Source organism: Sabethes cyaneus, chromosome 2 (genome assembly GCF_943734655.1).
Source record: "Sabethes cyaneus chromosome 2, idSabCyanKW18_F2, whole genome shotgun sequence".
NCBI lineage: Eukaryota > Metazoa > Arthropoda > Insecta > Diptera > Culicidae > Sabethes > Sabethes cyaneus.
Genome location: NC_071354.1, coordinates 125,687,844 through 125,712,751, shown reverse-complemented (window position 1 = coordinate 125,712,751; position 24,908 = coordinate 125,687,844). Strand labels below are relative to the sequence as shown.

At 40.0% G+C, this 24,908-nt stretch overlaps 1 protein-coding gene across 1 annotated transcript in view; it reads right to left on the bottom strand.

Moving 5' to 3' along the window:
- LOC128738116 (dipeptidyl peptidase 4) overlaps positions 1-24,908 on the bottom strand; it is a gene marked incomplete at its 5' end in the record, with an annotated part of 707,787 nt that overhangs the window by 514,986 nt on the left and 167,893 nt on the right. The window contains one exon of the mRNA XM_053832982.1: positions 4,108-4,322. Coding sequence (XP_053688957.1) covers positions 4,108-4,322 — 215 coding nt within the window. The remainder of the gene's footprint in view (positions 1-4,107; positions 4,323-24,908) is intronic.

Genomic DNA, 24,908 nt, shown 5'->3' with positions numbered 1-24,908 from the left:
TGTACATCTACCAACTGTTGTAAGTTACCCCGTTTAAGTACTTGTTTTACGAATAATGCGGTAATAAGCAGGATAAACCAAACTAGTCATCATAAATCAAATATTTTGTTTGCTTATTATTCACTTAATATAAAAAATGCATGTTAGGCTTCTTTTATTGGAAGTGCTTATGGGCGAAGCAAACGTTTTACAGACGAAAAAATGGCAATAAATTTGACACCATTTTGTAAGATTTTTTAAAAATCACCAAAACAGCAGAAAATCAACATATTAGTTTCTAAGGCTTCTTTGACCTGTTGTTAACAAGATTCAGTGACTGATATAGATTAAAAATTAAAGTAACAGATCAAAAATACAATAAATTCGATTGATATTGCATTGTTGCATGTTACCCCGCTGTTGCAAGTTACCCCGTTTGACGGTATTTAACTTTCTAATTTTATTTTCTGTTTTTTGTCAACGAAAAAAAATTACAGTGCACATATTTTTTTTTAGAAGGGCCATTTTATTATCTACAACTTTGATGAAGGCACCATTTCGATTAAACCAACCATTTTTACCTTTGTTATACTATAACAAAGGTTTAAAAATTGGTCGAAAAACACGAAATTGATCCGAAAATGATGTCACATATACCAATCGATAGGGTTCATAGGGTGTGTGTGTGTGTGTCATGATTTTTTCTATCGCCTGTTTCTCAGAGATGGCTGAACCGAATGGTTCGCTATTACTTTTGCTTGAAAGGTGTTATTGTCTAGTAGATCACTATTGAGTTGTTTCGTGATACGACGTTTCGTTTCGAAATTTGAAAGTTTGAAAATTTGGTTTTAGGTTTATCGAACCTTTGGAAGAGTTTCTTGAAATTGAAAGCTCTATCGTTTGGTGGAATTCAAATTTTGATTAATCCCCCTAAAAGTGAAATAAATAAAATATTTTTCTTCAGTGTCAATATAACACATTGATGTGTTCTGAAAAGTTATAGAGCATATTATTACAAGATATTTTGCTAAAGACAGTAATCTTCTATTTCTGCAGCGAAGATAGAAAAATCTTATTTATTGTATATGAATTTGTAAAATCAGTTTTTCTATTTTTGCTCTTTTTGTAATTGTTGTATGACTTTTTCATGTACTACAAAATTGTACAAATAGTAAAAATACACAACTTATGACCCCGAATTACTCGACTACCAGCGAGCATGTGGTGATGACCAATGGTTGTGAGTGATGATGCAGAATTGACGCGTTATTACGTCTGATGATGGCCGAAGGAAAACAGTAGGCAGAAACGTCACACCAAATCAATAGTTTTTGATTTTCACCGAAAAGAATCAACAAGTTCTAATATTATTAGTGTCATTAGTGATCTAAATAAGCAAATAAATACCATTTTTGGTCTTAGATCTTAAAAAATTCATTGATACGGTAAAATGAAATCTTTTTTAAGGAGAATATCTATGCAATGTTTCAGCTAAATCAAAAATAACAAAATAAAAAAATATTAATTTTTCGTCATTTTGCATGGAATTACTCTAATGTTCGCGCATTCGCTTAACTTTTCTGAACAATTAACTTTTCAGAAAGTTTACTTTTCAAGACTCCACCGTATTTTCTTTTTATTTGATAATTCATTTGTCTGTTAGTCAAAAATTTCACTGCAGCGATTTTATTTTTCTACAGGAGTTTTCGGCCACCGTGGAAAATTTTGAGAAAAACTTTTTCCAACTGGTATTTTTGCTAAGGACTGAGATTTTTTTTGCTATTTCATAAAACAAAATGTTCAAGAGTTATAAACTTTTGAAACAAGTGATGTCCGAGAAAACTGGAAAATTTGATTCGAAGTTTCCTGGAAAAAAGCTCAGAATTGCTAATCATAGTAGAATTGAATGGAAAGCATTTTATTGCTACTTCTAAAGTTACAGCTGTTTGTATCAAACGTGTCCTAAGTGTAAGCTGACCAGATGTCCCGGATTATGCGGGACTGTCCCGGATTACTAAGCGTCCCGGAAAGTGTCCCGCATTGCTTAATTTTTTAATCGAAAGTTTCTAAGGATGAAACATAGGAATATGTTACATTGCATGAAAATCCCTACTGCTGACACCGCTCGTCAGCCGGTGCACACCCTCCCCAGTCACGGCCCCAGCCAGCCGGCACTTCGAACGCCTTATCTGACCAATGTCACTAGTGATTGTTCTCTTCAACTTCAGTTTTTGCTTTATTATCCCCCAGTATTTCAATACTGGACGAACCCGGGGACATTTGGTGCACTCAGCTCTTTAGAAATAAACTGAAGTCCATTGTCCATATAGCATGCACGCTGAAACTGCGGCAGACTATCATGGGAATTAATGAAGGAAAAAATCCGCCTGGTGATGTACCACCTACCCCTGTGTATCTCCGAATTCTTATTTTCACACGGATGTCAATGAAACAGATTGCTTGGAATTACTCCGACCATTGATCATGAACCCATCCCCAATACCAATCTCGAATCTGCTACACGCTAAACCCTATCGCGAGCTAGAGTATGCAGAATTTAACCCCTGAATTTGGCTGAAAACGGCCTTCTCTGAAGCTTATTCATCATCGAGTCAGACACATGCATCGCGTTTTGACACCACCCAGCCGCACAGCCCACGAGACCGGATTCTAACCTTTGTTTATTGCTTGAGTCTGCTTTTGGACTCTCCACTTGCTCGGTAATAATCGTAGCTAAAGCACAATCCGTGATGCTGAGATCACCCTTGACTTTCCGAATGACCCTCAACCGCAGTTGACGATCCAGAGTTTAACTCTAACGTTTGGCCTGTGCCTTGCGGACAGCCCTGATAGTTTCCTTGCGTCCCTCAATTACTCACACGACAGCTCTTTTAGGATAACCCGTCAGTCCCGCCAGCTCCCGATCCGACGCCGACGGATTCTGCAGATGACCGTACTCAATTACTTTCATTTCTCCTCCTGCACGATGAATATCTCGAAACCACGTTACCTTTAAACTGCGAAAAAAATATACCGTGCAGAACTGTTTATAAATAACACAACGGCACCAAAAAACTAGCATGCACAGCCACGGGGAGCGCCGCTATCGCAAAAATGAGGTTCCCAATTTCTAAATGATCCCATCTTTACTACCGATCCGATTTAGTAAATAAGACATTCAATATACGCCGCCCAGTTAGCTTCGGGGTATAAGATGCTGGCCTAACAAACAAGTCGTATGTCCGAATCTCGGCTGGGAGGTGCTGCTATAGGGTCAGAGGATCGTGGCACTAGCCCCGTAATTGTCCTGTACTCTAATAACCGGCTGTGAAGTCTGTCGATAAAGAATGATCAAGTTCTCAACAGGACGTTTTATACCCATGGCTTTGCTTTTTTTGCCATTCAATATGTCCCGCATTCATCCAAAAAATATCTGGTCACTTTAGCTAAGTGCATAAAAGCTTAAATGTGTTTTTATCGAAATCATATTTTAAACTTTGGAACGCTATTATTTCACAAACAACTCACTGCTATTTTCTATAAAGTGGATAAAATTATCTTCGTTTTTCCCATCGTTTTTGCATCGATATTGCAATTTTTGAATTTTTGAGGTGGTGAAAGACAATTTTTCAATTAAAAACTGCATTTTTTGTCTGAAAGTGCACCATCTTGGAATGTGTTTAAATTTTCGAAAAAAGAGTAGGTCATGTAGAAAATAATTTAGTTTAGGAACACATTCAAAGCTTTACCTCTGACATTTACCTCTTTTTTTAAAATTGGTAAATTTTGCATCCGGACAATTTCGGACTTCCGGACCGGAATCGGACCGGAACCGGAACAGAGCTAAATCGGACCGGAACGAAATCGGACCTAAAAAAATTCGTTCCGATTTTTTACCGGACCGGACCGGACCGAAACCCGGACTTCAATTTTCGTTCCGATGTCGAACACTATCGCCATGGCTACGTGGCTGAACCTAAAGTTGATTAGTTTACGACGGCGGCTGAATTTGACAATTAGTACTGTGAAGGTTAAATGCATTAACATAATGAGGATGGAGAAATGCAGGAAATGCTGAATCGAATCTTTTCAACCCTCAAATTCTTAAATATAGCTCAATATATTTACCTTGATACAACCAATCAGGTACACCATTATATATAATATTCTCTTCTCCTGTAAATGTAAGTCTATGATCTTCTTCTTCCGACGGTGATTGTCTTAAATATATGTCGTTATCAGCTACTATTGCTATGGCCGTTGTATTACCTATCCAAGAAACATACTGCAAACGAGCTCTCTGCATTTTGGGCGACTCTTTTAACCGGATAGGCGTATGATGGCTAAAACGATAAATAAAATGAAATTGTTATACAGTGGTAACCCGATTTTGTCACTCCCCGATTTTGTTACGTTTTTTACCCGAAAGCGTGACTGCTATATATCATATGTTTTTTGTTTGTTTACGATCTTGACACTTACTGATAATGACAACATAAAAAAAGCAAAGCCTGGATGCTAATTCAGTTATCGAAATTTGACCTTCTGTTTTTATACGACAGACTTCGCAACCAGCTATTAGAATACAGGACAGTGCGGGGTCAGTGCTACAATCCTATTGACTCTAACAGCCTCTCCCAGCCGAGATTCGAACATACGACGACTGGCTTATTAGACCAGCGTCTTACCTCGAGGCTAACTGGGAGGCGATAATGACAACATGGTATTAGTAAAAGAGAGACGGAAATATATATTCTTCTTCAACCCTCCGTTACTCGCGCTGTTGTATTTTGTACAACGACTGTGAACTGTTAACTTTATCCCGGTAGGGTATGTTGCTACATCGTCGTTATTGCCTATTTCCGTCTTAACCAACACAAATTATTAAAAATATCAGCATTGTTATGACGCACATTGCAAAACTAGTTATTCCCTAATATTTTAGTTTGTTGTCTATCACATGCGATCAATCAAAGTGAGCTGAGATCTATGTAAATGCTTTTTATCATTAAAGAAGTCCTACCAGCCAAATTTCCTACGTTTTTTCGTGCGAGGAAGAAGACAATGTCGACTAATCGTTTTAATTTCCGTCATTCATAAATAAAAATAAATCACGCAAGGCATTGTCGTTATTCTACAGCCAGGAAAACTTGCCTGACCTGTAGAAATTTTGTAGAATAACATTTGTCATGCCGTCCTACACAAATACATGCGCGTTAGCTTCGTAAACATTGTTGTGATTTTTACTTCGGACGATCAAAAATGTTGATGGATGGATTTTAAATATCATCGTCATAAATCGCCTTATTGCTTTTATGATGTATAGTGTGCAGTAGCCTAGCAGTAATTGAACTCTTAGAGAGAAAAAGAATGGATCTACTGAGCATTTTAGTACTAGTACTACGGGAGGAAGTGTGTTGGAAAATGCATAATAAAAATATATGCAGCATGTAACAGGGAGGCTACCACGACGTACGACATTGGTCTAACAAGCTAGTCGTCGCATATGCCAGTCTGGGCTGGGAAAGACTGTTAGTCACAAGGATCGTAGTACGAGCTCCGCAATTATCGCGCACTAACAGTTAGCTGCGTAGTCTGTCGAACAAAAAATCAGAGGGTTAAATTTCAAAAGTCTAGCCTTTTTTTACTAAATTCTATTTTTACACAAAAATCCGTAATTTTTTAAGGCTTTCTATCTCTTTGGAGAAGTTTATAAATTAAATACAGTGCATATTTTCACACTATTCTTGTGACTACAAGCATTTGTTTTTTTAACGCAGCCACAATTTTTTTTTCATAACAAGTTTTTTTAAAGTGGTTTTCTTGACGTATGACTACGTCTTTGTTTACAATACTTGGACTGGGTAGCACTTTGTGAAAACGAAAAGAGAAGTGTAACGTTTGAATGAAAGATTTCAAATGGTAATAACTACTAATAACTACTGAACGAAACTGAACAATTTATACGTCGTTGGATAGATAAAAATACCAGCCAGATTTTATGGATGGAGTAAGAGAGCAATTTTTTATGGAGGGCGTAAGAGTGGGGGGGGGGGCTCCTATAATAATGAAGCACTAATTTCCTCTAATTATTACTTCTAGAAACTCTAGAACTAATCAAGCAAATGGAACCAAACTTGGCATGTGGGGGTTTCAAAAGGCAAGAATTTCCTCTATGGTAAATTGAGAACCCTCTCCTCATTAGGAAGAAGGGCTCCCATATAAATAAAATACAAATTTCCTCATAACTAGAGAATTAATCAAGCAAAGGGTATCAAATTTGGCATGTGAAAGTTTTTGGAGGTAAGAATTCTTTAGGAGGGGGGGCTCCCATAGAAATAAAATACAAATTTCCTCATAACTCGAGAACTAATCGAGCAAATGGAACCAATTTTGGCATGTGGGGGTTTTTGGAGGAATGAATTTATTTTATGATGGTTTGAAACCCCTCACCCCTGTGGTAGGAGGACAAAGACTTTCATATATCAGAGAAAAAATAGAAGAGTAATTTTTGCGTATGTGCCATATTTTCTAAACAAGCGGTAAGCTGTGAAAGTAAAGTAAAACCTCCCAGAGCAAGAGACAGTGAATCGACGCCGCTAACTTACGTGCCTGTTGCCATTCATGTCAAAAGAAAAGGACTTTCGAATGGCACGTCATATTTGCGATGAACGTGCTTCGGCTTTAATGTTATTTGTAACCAATGGCCCTTTTAAAGGCCACAACCGAGTTAAAGTAAGATTATTCAAACATGCCAAGTTACGCATAATCATATTTAATACAATAATCTGTGGGGTGGTCATTCATTACTATTTCAACCTTTATGATGCACACAAGTGATTTTTAAAAAAAATCTGTATCTCTTAATTCAAAGCCACCATTGTATTCAATGAAGAATTGAATGTGAATATTTCGAATATTTCACTTGGCAACAATGGCACTCACAGATTCTTATAAACGTACATATGCCAGAAATGCGGTTTACATTAGTCTTTGATCTAATGATCTGATATAGTTCTACGTCACCCTTTCGTACAACCCTTAGGGGTGTATACCTTGTAGTTTTTAAGATAGATAATTATATGGCCTACAATTCTACCATACATCGCAAAATGGGCATATTTAAGGGGAAAATATTTTGACGTAGGACTACGTCTTTGTTCACTATACTGGGTCTGGGTAGCACTTTGTGGAAACGAAAATAAAAGTAACGTCTGAATGAAAGATTTCAAATGGTAATAACTACTAAACTACTAAACGAAACTGAGCAATTTATATGTCGTTGGATAGATAAAATGACCAAGGAGGGAAGATAGCAATTTTAAGGATGGCGAAAGAGGGGGGGCTCCTATACAAATGAAACACAAATTTCCTCAAAACTCGAGAACTAATTAAGAAAATGGTACCAAATTTGGCATGTGGGGTTTCAGATGGCAAGAATTTTTTCTGTGGTGAATTCAGACCCCTTCCCTTTTTAGGAGGGGGCTCCCATGCAAATAAAATACAAATTTCCTCATAACCCTAGAACTAATCAAGCAAAAGAAATCACATTTGGCACTTCTCCTTCTAAGAGGGGGGGGGGGCTCCCATACAAATGAAATTCAAATTTCCTTATAACTCTAGAACTAATCAAGCAAATGGAACCAAATTTGGCATGTGGGGGTTATAGAAGACAGACATTTTTTCTGGTGTACTTTTTTCTATGGGCGCAGCGACGGGTGGGTTTTTGGGGGTTCAAAACCCCCCCAGAAGAAAATTTGTTCTACACTTTCAAGCTTGAAATTTCACAGCCATCAGTTTAGAGCAGGACCCGACAACGTCACTTTCAATTTCAAATCGTCACTCGACAATGAAGCAATGAAGCTTCGCTTCAAAGCTGGTTTCAATCAGTGTCAGTAAAACGGGTTTCACTTCAGCATGACGATCGGTTTTACATTTTTATTTTCACTTTTCTAACTCTTTTAACGCAAATGAATTGAATTTGAATAACATTTCTTACATCTATGTCCTCGCACGTAATATTTAATTTTCGTGCCTGGCTTTCAGTTGTTGTCTTTCAGTTGTCAGTCGGTTCATGTATGATGCGAAGATGAGAGGAAGTCAGCTTCATTTATTTGTTTCGACTATGCCGGGTCCTGGTTTAAAGCACAAGAGAATTTGTAGGGCTGGTTGTACGATCCTCGTCGTCATCGTCAGCAACTTAGAGTCAGAATGGTTCGTGCTGTTTTAAGCTTCATTCAACTTGATTTGGCGTCACTTGTCGCCCACTTCGCAGGAGTTTCTGAAGTTGTAGTTTTTTCTATTTAAAAAATAAAAAATTTCGGTTAGACTGTGTCAAGCCATGTCGCACGTTGAGTCCCTCTGTTCTGGGTGCCGGAGCGGTTGTTGAATAGAACCGATTTCTTTACGAAGTATCCTGTTCACCGTAGCTTACCGACTATCGCCAAATCCGTTAGTAGTCTCTTTAAGTAGTGTCCTTTGAGTCATGCACCTGCGTCACTCTTAACTTCTAGCTTGTACTACGCCAAATATCGTCCGCAAGGGCGTGTATGTCCTCAGTGCGCATTGTTAAATCCTTAAAAACTATCGGTCTAATAGGGGGTTTGTACATTGTCAGCTTCCTACGGCAGCTTATGCCTCTTGATCGTTCCGTATTGCGAAGGGCAAAGTAGACTCGATGTCCTGCTTGAATACGTCGCTGGATCTCCTCATTTGTTTTGTGATGCTGTCCGCGGCTACCAGCGATCCCACATACACGAACCCATCAATCACTTCTGATTCGTCACTGTCAACAATTACCGTCCGCGAAAAGCGCGTGTTGGTCTCGTTTGAGCCTCTATCATGTATGTATTTTGTCTTCGACGCATTTATTTTAAGCTCAATCATCCTGGCCTCTGCTTTCAGTCTAGCGCAAATGGCCTCCGCCGTGGTAATGTTTCTGATTTTAATATCAAAGCGCATAGCCTGCGTAGTTTGCTACAATTACTGAAAATCAAACTTCTCGATTGGATATCTGCTTGACGAATTGCCCCCTCAAGAGCGATCTTGAAAAGCATGCAGGATAAGTTGTCAGCTTGTTTCGACCCAGGCCGCGTCTCGAAGAGACTCGATCCTATGGACTCTTACAACTTCTCTCAGCCGACATTCGAACACACAACATGCCTCGATGCCAACTTAGAGGCAAAATTTTAACATTTCTCTTATTGTATATCAATTCGATTTTTTTGTCAAATGAAGGACACTCAAATTCAACCTAAATAGTTTTTAACTGAAAATAGAATTCAATTTCTTGAATAAACTGCATAAGTTTAGGCTATTTTCGATTTTTTTGTACCGACCAATTTTTGAATACCGAAATACCGGGTTCGGAAAGGCAAAAAACCGGTATTTCCGGTATTTTCTAATGTCGTATATTTTCAATCCGATAACGAAGCAGAACTAGGTTTGATAGAAGATTGTAAAACAACTTAGTGTTAATGCTGAAGAGATTCTTCAACTACTAGTAATTTATTTATTTCACCATCTTCGACTACGTCGTACAGATTGTTTATTTAATAACTAATTTAAGCCACGGATTCTATTACTAAACACATTTCTAGACAGAGTAAAATCGAGCACATTACAAACGTCGTTGAAGGAACGCAAGCAGACATTAAAACAATTATTCACACCATAATTTGTTCTGTTGAATTGGAAGCCGACGAGGAGGTACATTCCACGGTATCTGGTACAGGAGTTCCGGGCAATCCACATTGCCTGTTATAAGGTCGAATATAAACAGACGCTGCTGTTTGACGCGCCGGACTGCGAGAGTATCCAGGCTAATCAGTTGACAACGGAGTATGTAACTGGGAAGATTGACTGGATCATTCCACGGTAGCTGACGCAAGGCGAATCGTAAAAAAATTTTCTGAATTCGCTCAATCGCAAGAATCTGTGTTACGTGTGCAGGAGCCCAAACCGGGGAAGCATACTCCATAATGCGGCGTACGAGAGAGCAATATAGCAATATATATCTTGAGGCAATAAACGTCAGTGAACCCAGACGCATGGCGTCGCATAAAACCAAGCACGGTGTATGCTTTAGCAGTGACTCTACTTATATGCTCGTCGAACCTCAATTTAGAGTCGATAGTAACGCCTAGGTCGAGAATAGAGTTACCACGTTTGTGACGTTTCAGACAATCCGTTCCCATGCTGTATTGATGAAGAAAAATAGTGTTACGGCGACTGTATGATATTACTTTACACTTATTGCTGTTAACACGCATCCCGTTGTCACTGCACCAGACTAGCAAATGCTTAATATCCTCCTGTAATGCGACACAATCGGCAGGGGCAGCAATCACCCGAAATTTTTTTAGATCGTCGGCAAACGATAATTTCGATGATGACAGCAGCTCGACCAGGTCATCAATATAAATTATAAAGATGAGCGGGCCAAGCACACTGCCTTGAAGGACACCAGACGGTATGTCAAATGTTCTGGAGGGCAAGGAATTTACTGTAACGAATGCTTTGCGATCGGATGAGTATGAGTAAAGCCATTCGGTAAACCATGAGGGAAATCCGATGTAGTTCAGTTTTTCAATAATGAGATTGTATGGTACAGTATCAAAAGCTTTCGCAAAATCAAAATAGATCGAATCCACTTGCCGCTTAGCTTCTAGCTCACGTGATATCGCTGTGACATAGCACATAAGATTAAGACAGGAGGTGTCCTGTTTAACGGCAGACTGAATCCTTTGCAAATAGTTGTCATATATTGCGGAAAGGACAGTTTTGTACTCATCCTCACGGTCCCGAAGTTTAGCTCTATCAGGTTCGCGTTTAGTAAAGAAATATTGGTTGCGCATTTTACGAAGGTTTCGAAGCTGAGGAGTTCACCACGGTTGCTTGAAGTTGGAGATCAACACTTGTCTTTTTTTGGGCACATGTCTAGTGATAACACATAAAAGTGAATCATAGACAGCAAGTAGCATTTGGACAACTGAGTCAGTGTCAGAAAATCGATTGTCCCACTCCATGTCCGCAAAAATAGAGTTCAACAGGTCATAGTCACATACAGAGCAGTCAAATCTGATCTGATCAACTTGGTCGTCAGGTATTGTCGCGTCCATCTCGTCAAGTAATAAAATGAATGGTTAGTGATGATAGTCGACAGGCAACAGTGGAGAGGGCGGTGCTACTATATCAAGACATTTTGAGGTATTGGTCCAGGAGTATCCAGGAGCCTACCATTCGTGTTGACAATATGATTAATTTGAAGTGTAATTCACTTTCAGCTGAGGCACTCGAAGGAATATACCCATTAATATCTTCGTCGGTCTTCCACCTCAAGTCAGGTAAATTGAAATCGCCTATTGACAAGATTATGTCCGATTCTGAAAGACAATCCAAAACACACTGTGTTTCTCTTACGTGAGCTGAGTATAGCTCGGTACTCGAATTGGGCGGAAGATAAACAGCAACTATGTAGAGTAAGCGATGCTGCAGCTTAATACGGACAGCAATTTGTTCGAGTTCGTCACAGTTAGGAAGAGTTATAGCTTCACAATCCAGAGAGTTATTGACTGCAATCAGCACTCCACCACCTCGTGAGTGATTGCTGGTCAGTTCATTCCGGTCGCTACGGAATATAGCATAGTCAGGCGAAATTTCATGGCTTCCGATATCAGTCCACAACCACGTCTCCGTGAAGACAATTATGTCATACTCACAACTTGATAACATTTTAGTGCAATTTTAGCAATTTTAGTGCGTAATCCCCTTACGTTCTGGTAGTACACAGAAGGCACGCGGTTGGATGCAGGCGTCCTTACGATAGGCACACACGGCTGCGTCGTGACACTGCTGGCCGGCGTGAGACGTGAACCACTACCAGTGATGCTCGTGTCGGGCCATGAAGGCGAACTGCTAGGACGTAAAGCGACATCAGGTATCGGAAGTTCAGAATAGTGAGTATACTTGCCGGACGTAGCAGGCTGGAAGACCCCGTCACCACTCCCACACACAGGACCAGGATAACTGATGAACGCTGGCTGCATGGGCTCGACTGTGGTGGGGGGCTCCGGGGTTTCCATAATGCCAACTGCAGTGCATCCCGGTGGACGATGAACTTCAGACCTCTGTGCTAAATTTAATTCCGAAACAGACGATGGACAGCAACCAATAGCTTCCGAGTTACGCTCAAGTAAGCGTTCAAAATCAGGAACAAGTAGGTACACGTATTCAGTATCCTTCGGTTCAGCGATTGGAAGTAGAAGAGTAGATGAATTGAACTGTTCTGGAACTGTACTAGGATGCGACGTAAAGCTGCTAACTGGAATGTTCGCAGGAACGAGTGGTCCGCTTTTTGCATTGTTTGTGTCGGACAAAGGAGTTGAGGTGCTAGGATGTGAAGCGGCATCAGATATCAAAAATTCAGCTTGGCAAACATACTTGCCTGACAGTGCAGGCTGGAAAACCCCATCACCACTCCCACTCGCAGGACCGGGACGACTGATGAACGCTGGCTCCAATGACTCGACTGTGGTGGGGGGCTCCGGGGTTTCCATAGTGCCTATTGCAGTGCATCCCGCTGGGCGACGAATTGACCTCAGGATGAAATTTGATGACACAGACAATGAACTGGAAACAGTAGCCTCAGAATTGGGTTCGGATATGCATTCGCGCACAGGAACGTGAGAATACCCAAATCCGAATTGCAACGCTTTAGCGATGGGTTGTAGATGACTGGAAGAATGGGACAGAACTGGAGGGGTTTCAAAGCGTGTACTTGCCTGCGATAACGGGTTGGAAGATCCCTTCTCCCTGCTCGAACACAGGACCGGGATGACTGCGGGCCGCTGGCGGGAAAAGCTCGACTGTGACGAGGGGATCAGGGGCTTCCAAGAGACTTGCTTGCATGCATCCCGGTGAGGGCAGATTAGAGGTAACATTGTTACATACCAGCGTACAGTTGAATGATGGTATTACGGTGCTCGCATGAATTAGAGTTCCATTTGTGACGAATTCGGATCCGAGTTGGTTAGCAGAAAAGTCGACGCTGGAGTTAGATAAACTCCTAGTGTGACACAAGAAATCTGGACCTGCGATGGGGCCCAATAGTTTTTTGTGTTGTTGTTGTGTTGTTAAGGCTGGCAAATGAGTGAACATGTGCAAATATATCACCTCTGTTTTCTAACTCCTATCTCTACCTCCACGAGGTGCCGGCTGGGGTAAGGTAGCCAAAGTTGCGCACCTGGTGGTACGCAACTTTGGTTGTCGTATGCAGACAGAGAAGGTGGAACACTCGCCGTGTGGTTTCCGGCTACCTAATCATGCAGTTCGGCGCAGGATTTTCGGAGGGCGCGGCTGCGGGGTGTGAGCACACCGGGAGAGAGTTATTTTCTCAGCTGGCTTAGCACAGAGAGAGAGAGAGACTCTTAATCGGTCTGTTTTACACAATCTGCACTTACGCCCTTTGGCGGTTGGTGCCGAATTGTACGTTTGGGCAAAAATTGAGCCACGGGACCTGATCCTGCCGGGAGTCGGCAAATCAGGTGCCCCTAAGTCAAGGTCTATCTCCGTGCCGATGACTGAATGGCTGGAGGGGTGGAAACATGCCAGTCGCGAACGAAGTGCTTTGGGCATCTTGCCCCTACTGTGCCATGCAGGGCTCTGGTACGGTCGATCTTTGTTGTCCCTTGCGTTTCGTGGGAACAGCATAGTAGTCCTGCCCAATTTCCCTAATGGGTTTTACGCCAAGTGCGTTCTGGCCAACTTAATTGGCTTCGCTTACAATTTGCTGTCTGATCTGTGTTGGAGATTGTTTGTGCATATACTCTGCTAGTCAAATAGTTAGAGTCGCACAAATAAATCTTCAACACAAACGGGCAGCAAATTTGTATTTATGCGAAAAACTTTTTAATGGCTCTGTCACCATCGCATTGGTTCAGGAGCCATATTTTCGCAAGGGGTACTTTCATTCGACGGATATTGGAAACCAGAACTTTGCTGTTTTCAGCAAAACTGGTATGACAAATCCTCGTTTGATGCCCAGGGCATGCATATTGTTGCATAGGTCAATTACTGCATGCCTTATCTCTGAGTTGACTATTCGAGATATTTGTGCAGTCACAGTAGAACTCGTCGTGGATGATGTCCATAGGCGCTATGTCTACTGTTCTGCATACTTACCACACGATGAACCGTCTCCCAGCGACGATTTCAGAAATGTGGTGAGATACTGCCGATCTAGTGGGCTTCCGCTCATTGTAGGCAGTGATGCCAATGCCCATCACATCATTTGGGGCAGCTCGGATATCAATCTGAGAGGCTCTAATTTGATGGAATATTTGAGTGGTACCAACCTTGGAATACTCAACATTGGCAATTGTCCAACTTTCATACGAGCTGGTAGAGAGGAAGTGTTAGATATAACACTCTGCTCTAACAGGATCAGTCATGAGTTGGCACAATGGCATGTTTCAAATGAGACACCAATATCTGATCATTGTTTTATATATTTTGATCATTTGGGTGTCTCCTTGAACGCTGCAACATTTCGCAATCCGAGATTTTCTGACTGGGAACTCTTTGAGGAGGAACTGGCGACGAAATTTCAAGGATTCGAACCGACGATTGAGTCATCGATCGACTTGGATGTGGCTGTAGATGTCACAACATCTTTTATTGCGGAAGCTTTTGAAGTAGCTTGCCCGCTAAAAACTATTAAAACGACTAGAGGAACACCATGGTGGAACTCTCATCTCGCGGAACTAAAGAAACGATGCAGGAGAGCCTGGAATAGACGTCGGAGGGATGGCGTGGAGCCTTTCAAGCAGGCCCGGAAAGCCTATGCAAAGGCTTTACGATCTTCAGCACGCACGAGCTGGCACAGGTTCTGTAGCAACGTTTCCAGTTTCGGCGAGGCAAGTCGACTTAATAAAATACTGTCAAAATCGAAAGATTATCAGGTTAATAACATTCGAAGTTCGAACGGTGAATACTGTTCGAATGACAATGAAATCCTGGAATGTCTCTTTTATAGTCACTTTCCGGGCTGTGTGGAACCTGAAGTTCGAAACGATCCAGAAATCGTTTTAGGTGGCTTAGACTCATGGGCTTTTGCTCGGAGACTTGTCACAACTGAAGCGATTGAGTGGGCCGTGAACAGCTTCTCTCCATACAAATCTCCTGGAACAGATGGAATATACCCTATTCTACTGCAAAAAGGATTCAAGTACTTCAAACACATTCTGAGAAGGATGTTTGTGTGTAGTATTGCTATTGGGTACATCCCAACTCAATGGCGTGAAATAACCATTAAGTTTATTCCTAAAGGTGGACGCGCGACATACGAGCAAGTCAAAAGTTTTAGACCAATCAGTCTAACGTCTTTCTTGCTTAAATCACTTGAGCGGATTGTTGATCACTACATCCGCGAAACAAGCTTAGTAGAAGTTCCTCTTCATTCAGCACAGCATGCTTATCAAAGTGGCAAGTCTACAACCACTTTATTACATGATGTGGTGGATAAAATTGAGGTTGCTTTTTCACAAAAGGAATCTTGCTTAGGAACTTTTTTGGATATTGAAGGCGCGTTTGATAACGTATCTTTCGCTTCCATTTTGGAGGCTGCTCGTTATCATAATGTGCCTTCAATAATCATAAAGTGGATAGAACAAATGCTTAGTAACCGATTGCTTTTTTCGTCCTTACGGCAAGCAAGCATTTGGAAGCAAAGTGTTTGTGGATGTCCACAAGGTGGCGTTCTCTCGCCTCTTTTATGGAACCTTGTGGCGGACGGCCTATTGAGGAAACTCAATGGTCTAGGCTATCCGTCATATGGTTTTGCGGATGACTATCTCATCCTAGTAGTTGGAAAGTGCATAAGCACATTATTTGACTTAATGCAGCAGGCACTACGTGTCGTAGAAACGTGGTGCCGAGAAACTGCACTTTCGGTAAATCCGAGCAAAACATCTATCATCTTATTTTCAAGACGTAGAAATACCAATGGAGCTCGCGCTCTGCGCTTTTACGATTCGGATGTTGATGTTGTGAACGAAGTGAAGTACGTGGGGTTGATTCTCAACTCCAAGCTTGACTGGTCCACAAATATTGATTTCCGAATTAAAACAGCGTGCATGGCCTTTGGGCAATGTAGACGAGCAATTGGCAACTCTTGGGGGCTTAAACCCAAATACATACACTGGTTATACACGGTCGTTGTCAGACCAATACTGGCGTATGGTTGTCTTGTATGGTGACAGAGAGGGGAAGTTGTGACTGTCCAGACAAAGCTAAACCATCTTCAAAGGATGTGTTTAATGGCAATGTCTGGTGCATTTACTACAACTCCTACTGCCGCCCTAGAAGCTATTTTCAATATTAAACCTCTACACTTCCACCTGAAGCAAGAGGCACTAATATGTGCTTATCGACTACACGCGATTGGCCTTTGGCAGTCTGTGGACGGTTCCACTGGTCATACTCGACTGTGGTCGCAAATTGTTGCTGAGGACAAGTTTGCCCTTGCTCCTAGCGATGTAACGCTCATGCGTACTTTCCCGTATAGGACTTTCTCAAGTGACTTTCCTCCTATAGCGGATTGGATGTCAGGCTACATGGAAAGGAAAATTTCCGACTATGTGGTCTGTTATACCGATGGTTCCTTGTACGAAGGTCGCGCGGGTGCTGGTGTTTACTGCCGTGAGCTGGAATTGGAGGAATCCTATTCGTTGGGTAGTTACTGCACCGTTTTTCAAGCTGAAATCTTTGCAATTATGTGCGGAGCTCAGTTTGCACTTCAGAAAGAACTGATAGGCAAGATTATCTACTTCTGTTCTGACAGCCAAGCCGCTATAAAAGCCCTTTGTGCGGCTAATTCTAAATCTAAAACAGTCATCGCCTGCCACACCCAATTAGAAGAACTAAGCATTATAAACGCCGTTCATCTGGTTTGGGTTCCTGGCCATTCTGATATAACCGGAAATGAATGGGCTGATGAACTTGCAAGATCTGGAGCAGAAAAGTCGGTTTTCGGACCGGAACCTGCTTTACCAATTGCGGCATGTTGGATAAAACAAAAGATTCGATCTTGGTTTTCATCTGAACATGTACGTTATTGGGAAAATCTTGAAACTTGTCGTCAAACGAAAAGTTTCATTGTTAAGCCTTGTGAGAAGGTTGCGAAATTTCTTTTGCAACACTCAAAGGTAAATTGCAGTATTCTTGTCAGATCACTGACTGGTCACTGCAGACTAAATTATCATATGGCTACGATTCAGCGAGCTGAATCGTTTCATTGTAATTTATGTGAATCCGACTACGGTACACCATATCACGTAATTTGCAACTGTCCTGCAGTAGCACAATTGCGCCATAGGATCTTTGGATCCTACGTCTTGAATGAATCGGATTTTAGGAAACTAAAATTACGAGACATTTTGATGTTCCTTACCGAAAGTGGTATTGAGCTATAAGCTCTTATTTATCGTGAGTATACCCCCCAGGGGGTGTACTTTTGATAAGTTAACTACCAAGGATTGCAGTATCCCCTCGGGGGTACAAAAATCTCTCGGTATATATATGTTTGTGTTTGTCCAAATTCCTCATCCACCCCTTCCTATTCCTCCTGTTTTCCTTCCCGTCCTCATCAGGTAAATGATGACACGGGCAAGATGGGCAAGGCACAAATCTTCCACATGATTGTGAGGAACGTGCTGCTCGAGCCAAAGATGCTGATACCTGATACCTGATAGATAAACTCCTAGTGTGACACAAGAAATCTGGACCTGCGATGGGGCCCAATAGTTTTTTGTGTTGTTTTCGAATTCCCTAAAATATATTCCACAGGGCCAACTATCCGGATCAAGCGCTTTGCTCTGATATTTTTTGTCCATTCCAACTTTAAACGAAATGAAGTTCATGGCCTTCAACTCCGCATCCTTTTTTAGCAATGGAATTACTTTAATGGGTTCTTCAAATTGCAAGCACTCTTTGACAAGATCGGCAACGGCTTCCGTCTTTACACTTGGATGGATTCTAGATAAGTATAGCCAGAATGATTCAACGGGTGGAGAAACTGTGGCAACGCCTTTAGATGTTGATGACTTGGTGCCACCAAGTAACGGCTTAGCATTTTTAGGAGCCTCATCACGACGACGTTTCTTTGGGGGCTCGCCGATGGGTAATCTTGAGCTTAACGGTGTAGTAGAGCTTTCTTGAACCTTCTTAGTGATTTGCTCCACATGCTTACCGTTAACCAAAACGGCCTCCTTCAATTCATTGATTGCTTCGCCATGATTGTTTGCAATAGAGGCGACGACACTAGTTACCGATGACAAAGCCTTTTTAAAATGCGCCATCCTCATTAACTTGGCACACTCATCGCTCAGCCAAAAATGATTTTTTCGCTCGTGCAAAACTTTCATAAAAGATGTGTTTATTCTGGCGCATTTTGTGTGAGCAACCTGGTCACAGAAGCCCATGCATATAATATGCTCATCCTCCTTCTTGACCGATTTGGCACATTGGTCACAAGCATTATCCATAGTGAACGGTAACGGAATATTGTTTTCAGTGTAGATCGAATATAAAACGATAAGAACGATATATCGAATGTGACCGCCGGTGGATAATGCCCTAAAGTTTACTTGATGGAAGCCCAATGTAAAATGTAAACAAACAAGCCGATCGAAAAAGCTTGTCACTAGAAATCACTAGATATTTAGCCGAGTAGAGTAACCACAACAGTTTTAAGCGATGGAAACAGTTCACGCTTTGCACGAGTTACTAGCAATAAATTTTTGGAACCGTGTAAACTAGTTTTGAATTTAATGTAATTGACCTGGAAGATAATTGTTATGTTTTTAGTTGAATAATTAAATAAGAATAATGTACCTAACGTGATAGAAACGCGGAAGTGGCAAATTTCAAAAAAAAATATATCCTACGCTACTGGACAATAAAGTAAAGTAAAGTAAAGTAAAAAAACCCGATTTAATCCACCTAGTGGTGAAAGGAACCTTTGTTATACGGTCTTACTTGCTGTTTGAGATAAAAATCGACACGGCTTCGGAACATAATTCATCTATTGGTTATCGTTACGTAGTGCGTTGGTTTACATAAAATTTTTGAAAATTGAATAAGTTTACAAAATTTGAACAAAATAGGAACACTTAAATTTTGATAGATCCTTTATTCATGAAATTACTGAGTAAGGATAAGTAAGTTATCATTAATCTGAGTAAGTGCAAATAAAAGTAAGTTGTAAGAGGAAATCTTATCATATACATTGTCTAGTAAAGGTCTAGTTTATAGGTTTTTGAACTATGCATAGTTTCCTGTAATGCTATTCTATTTGAATCACATCAGTAGAGTTTTCTTGAATAATTTTCATCAATTTTTATTAACCTTCGGTTACTGTATTTGATACAACACGTGTAGGTTTTCCAACTCAATTTTGTTATAAAGTTTAAAATGCATCCGTCTGCTGGTAGTCGAGTAATTCGGAGTCAAAATTAGGGTATTCTTTATAATCAAAGTTCTACAGTTCCAAAACAAGCAAACATACAGGTACACTATATTCAGCAAAGTTGTGTATTTTTATTATTTGTACAATTTTGTAGTACATAAAAAAGTTATACAACAATTACAAAAAGAGCAAAAATAGAAGAACTGATTTTACAAATTCATATACAATAAATAAGATTTTTCTATCTTTGCTGCAGAGATAGAAGGTTACTGTCTTCAGCAAAATTTCTTGTAATAATATGCTCTATAACTTTGCAGAACACATCAATGTGTTATATGGACACTGAAGAAAAATAAATTTTTTATTTCACTTTTAGGGGGATTAATCAAAATTTAAATTCTACCAGACGATAGAGCTTTCAATTTCAAGAAACTCTTCTAAAGGTTTGAGAAACTTAAAACAAAGTTTTCCCAGTCAAAACTCCCTTGCACACGTTTTCTTTGGTTTGGGACTATTTTGCGCGCGAGTAACTGTGTTGGCGCGAGTATTCGAGGGTTAATATCTTTTGACCGGTAAAACCAATTCTTATGAAATTTTGCATATATATTCGTAGTGTCAAAACCTCTCGATTGATATTAAAATAATTGAAATTAGGTAAATTTTCTTGGTTAAAATCATTATAAATTATTGTTTATTTTGGTGTGGTGTATACGGTTGCTCATAACTTTCAAATTAAACGTCCAATCAAAAAATCATTCAATAGTGATCTATTTGGATATATTATCTTTCAAATGAGACTAATAGCGCATAAATCGGCTTGGCCATCTCTAAGAAACAGGCGATAATTATTACCTTGTCAAAACAGGTTTTTTAAGGCTAACTATTAAACTACTTGTTTGTTTTCAATAACAAATTCCTGAACAATTTAGCTTTAATAAGGGCTTTCATTTGATACTAAGATCATTGAAATCGGTCATGTACTTCCGGAGAAATCCATGTCACGTATTTTTCACATTTTTGCTTATAACTTTTAAACGAAACGTTGTATCACGAAGCAACTCAATAGTGATCTACTAGACAATAATACCTTTCAAACAAAAGTAATAGCGAACGATTCGGTTCAGCCATCTCTGAGAAACAGGCGATAGAAAAAATCATTACATACATACACACACACACACACACACACACACACACACACACACACACACACACACACACACACACACACACACACACACACACACACACACACACACACACACACACACACACACACACATACACATACACACACACACACACACACACACACACACACACACACACACACACACACACACACACACACACACACACACACACACACACACACACACACACACACACACACACACACACACACACACACACACACACACACACACACACACACACACACACACACACACACACACACACACACACACACACACACACACACACACACACACACACACACACACACACACACACACACACACACACACACACACACACACACACACACACACACACACACACACACACACACACACACACACACACACACACACACACACACACACACACACACACACACACACACACACACACGCTCCGGGCCTCGGATCAATTTCGTGTTTTTCGACCAATTTTTAAACCTTTGTTATAGTATAACAAAGGTAAAAAGTAAAATAGACACTCAACAATTAAAACGGCAATGAAATCTGTACGCGGTTTAGATATAAAACTATCGCCGTCCAATACACTGAACGAAAAAAAATGAAGAGAGTGAAATTGTGGGTCAAATAATCAAAGCTCTTGTACCCGTTTGAGTCACAGTAGAACATCTTTATTGTAATTAAATGTTAAATGTTTCATTGTATGAGCCACCAAATTATTCGACGCTCTCAAATAACGAATCTAAGAAATAATATCAGAGATCTTTGCGCATTTTGAGCATTCTTGCCATTAAAGGCTCTGCTAGGAAAGACTTAGGATTGTTGCATTAGCCCCGTAACTGTCTTGTTCTCTAATAGCTGGCTGTAAATTTCTATTCCAAATCCTATTTCACGTCCAATTGCAAATCCCATTCCCAGTTCAGTTTTAAGCCCAATTTCAAATGAAACGTTAAGTCCAAGGTGAAGACCGAATACAAATTAACGTCCTAATCTAATGTCCAGACTCCAGTTCTATTTTTAGCATAGTTGTAAATTCAATTTCAACCCCCATAGTGGACCGAGGCTGGCGTACATTTTGCGCCTTTCCTGTACAATTTAATATAAAAAAATCTCGAAAGTTCAAAATTTTGAATCTAATATTTGAAAAATGAAGACATTTACATTAACTTTTTTATTGATTCCGAATAATCTGCCAATACCGGTATTTTACCGGTACTACCGGTATTTTGTACACCAATACCGAAATACCGGTTTTCACCAACAGCGCCCAATACCGACAGCGCTACAAGCTACGCACAATCATGTTTAATACAATAATCTGTGAGCTGGTCATTCATTACTATTTCAACCTTTATGATGCACACAAGTGATTTTTAAAAGAAATCTCCATGTCTCAATGGTTGCAGGCGTTGTACTTATGAACCCCCGTCCACGTATTTTAAAAGCCACCAAGCCGCATTCAATGAAGAATTGAATCTGATTATTTCACTTTTTTCTTTTAAACATTCACTTAACCAATGGCACTTACCAGAAATGCAGTTTACATTCGTCTTTGATCTAATGATCTGATATAGTCCTACGTCACCCTTTCGTGCAACGCTTAGAGCTGTATATCTTGTAATTTTTCTTACAAAAACTTTTTAAGTCCTTACAGGAAAAAAGGTGTTTCAGTATTTTCGAAAAATATATCACCTACAAAAGAATGATCTATGAGTGACTTTTATGAAATTTTCTGAATTTTCATTAAAAACTACTGAAAAAATGAAAATTAATTCTACACTAAAAAACGAGCATTTTAAAAACTAAAAATCGATTTTCCAAAAAAGGCCATCTCAGAAATTGATAAAAACTACAAGGTATACAGCCCTAAGGGTTGTACGAAAGGGTGACGTAGCACTGTGTCATATAATACTCATTACATTGATAACATGTTTTAATCGATGAAGTATAACTTTGTGTCTGATCATTAAATCAAAGACTAATGCAAACTGCATTTATGGCATATGCATATTTAAGTATCTATGAGTATCATTGTTTGAGTGTTTATTTGTAAAAGAAGAGCGAAATATTCTAATTTAATTCTTCATTGAATCAATGGTGGTTTTGAAAAAAACCGTTTGAAATTGTTTGGTGGCCCTGAAAAGAATTATGTTTGAGCTGATAGCACTTCTTAAAAATCAGTACTATAATTACTGTTGCCAATATATAGATGGATGTCGCTATTCGGTCCTTTATACTCTAGGATGATGGTTGCCCGCTAATACAGGAGTGATAGGAAATACCAAATCACTGTAAAGTAGAAATGGATTAGTTTTATCAAAATACTGACCGTCCGTCAGCGCGATCGTGCGATAAATGAGCAGAAGGCGAACCAAGTGTGCTATTTTATAGTCACTGGTACTGCCGTTGCTACTTGTAAGCTAGTGTAGGTGTGGGAGAAACCAGATCGGCTGCTGCTGTTGCTCAAATAATTATCCGAATGGAACGTTAACCATTTAGAAAGTGAAGAAAAATTTTTCCATTCTTCAATTACTATAGCTCTTATAAGAACTGTTTAAGACCACAACGGCCTGCTGCTGAATTTACTGCCAGTCAGTCGTTCCGTTTCCGTTTGCCATCAGTGTTGGTTTACGATAATTGCGATCGAAGTTGCCGCCAAAATGCCATCGGCTTTGCCTCCAATTGCTATTAATGTTACCACTAACAACCGGTGTTGCCGCGAAATGTCCTTGGTCTTGCCACCAATTGCCATCCCAAGCCCTTGGTTTGCCTCCAATTGCCGGTGTTTCCGCCGGAATTCCATCGTTTTTGCCTCCATTTGCCATCGGCGTTGCCGCCAATTGCTGGTATTGCCCCACCAATAGCCGTCGACGGTAAATACTGACCGTCCGTCAGTGCAATCGTGCGATAAATGAGCAGGCGGCGAACTAAGTGTGCTATTTTAAAGTCACTGGCACTGCCGCTGCTACTTGTAAGTTAGTGTAGGTGGTGGAGGAAACCATATCGGCTGCTGCTGCTTAAATAATTGTCCGACACTGATTGCGCAAGCTATCGAACAATTTCGCATGTCTGCGATGGGGATAATGCAAAATGTAACGTAAATCTAATTGTCATCCGTGCCTAGGCGTTCACAAGGGAAATGTATGGGAAAATTCGACCTTAAAACTTTACACACATTTTTACTATTTAGGGTATAAAAAATTATTATTAATATGTTACTATAAAATTGCTGGACATTTTATCTATCCAACGACGTATTCACTGTTATGTTTCGTTCAGTAGTATAGTAGCTATTAGCGTTTGAAATATTTCATTCAAACGTTACACTTCTATTTTTCGTTTTTACAAAGTGCTACCCAGTCCCAGTATAGTAAACAAAGACGTAGTCCTACGTCAAAAATTTTAGCGCGCTGTCGCAGTCGAAGTGATTTAATGCGACGTTCCGCCACCATGCTGATCAGGATCTGCAAGCGAAAGACACAGTAGCCCAAACGAGGGAGGATAGATAGATTGGAATGCCAATTACCTTGTGTAAGGCAAAAATGTGCCTTGTATTATAATTCCCGCAGGAACAATAGCGCAGCAAGCCAATAAATAGTGATGGTGGATACACGTTGGTCGCCAATCCGAAGGAGTGTAGCACTGGGTAAGCGGAGTGTCAACGCTTGTCCGGTTTGAAGGACCAGATGATAACTCAAGGAGAGCACTGAATTTCGCATTTTATTCACCTTGTACACTGTCTCGCTATACTTAACTTGTTTTTAACTACATACTTGTATAATTATAATATCTTTAGCACATTTTTAACAGCAACACTGCTGACGAGCCGACTGTCGATCGTCAAAAAAAAAAAGAATAGTGCTGCCTCTGGTCGGCCTTTTATAGGTTTTCGATAGGAAGGGAGATGGCTAGTATAGAAAACGCAATGTTTAGAAGCGTTTTACAATTGCCAATTGCAACATGATTTGACTCCTAGGCGGCGCTGGTGACTTAATCATATGCGAATAATTTTAAAAATAAAAAATGTGGTTTAAACTAAATTAAATGACGCTAATAAAATATTTACGCACCCTGGATAAGAAAATATAATTATTATTATTGCACGCAGTTCGTTCTTGTGAATTTTACTTTTTAATAAGGATTTTGATAAATGATATTTAAAAATATAGTCGACATAATTATAGATGTTCTTTAGAAATTGAAAAATAATTGTTGTAGCAGAATTAATTATTTAAGGATTAATTCGGGGTTTTCTCTAAACA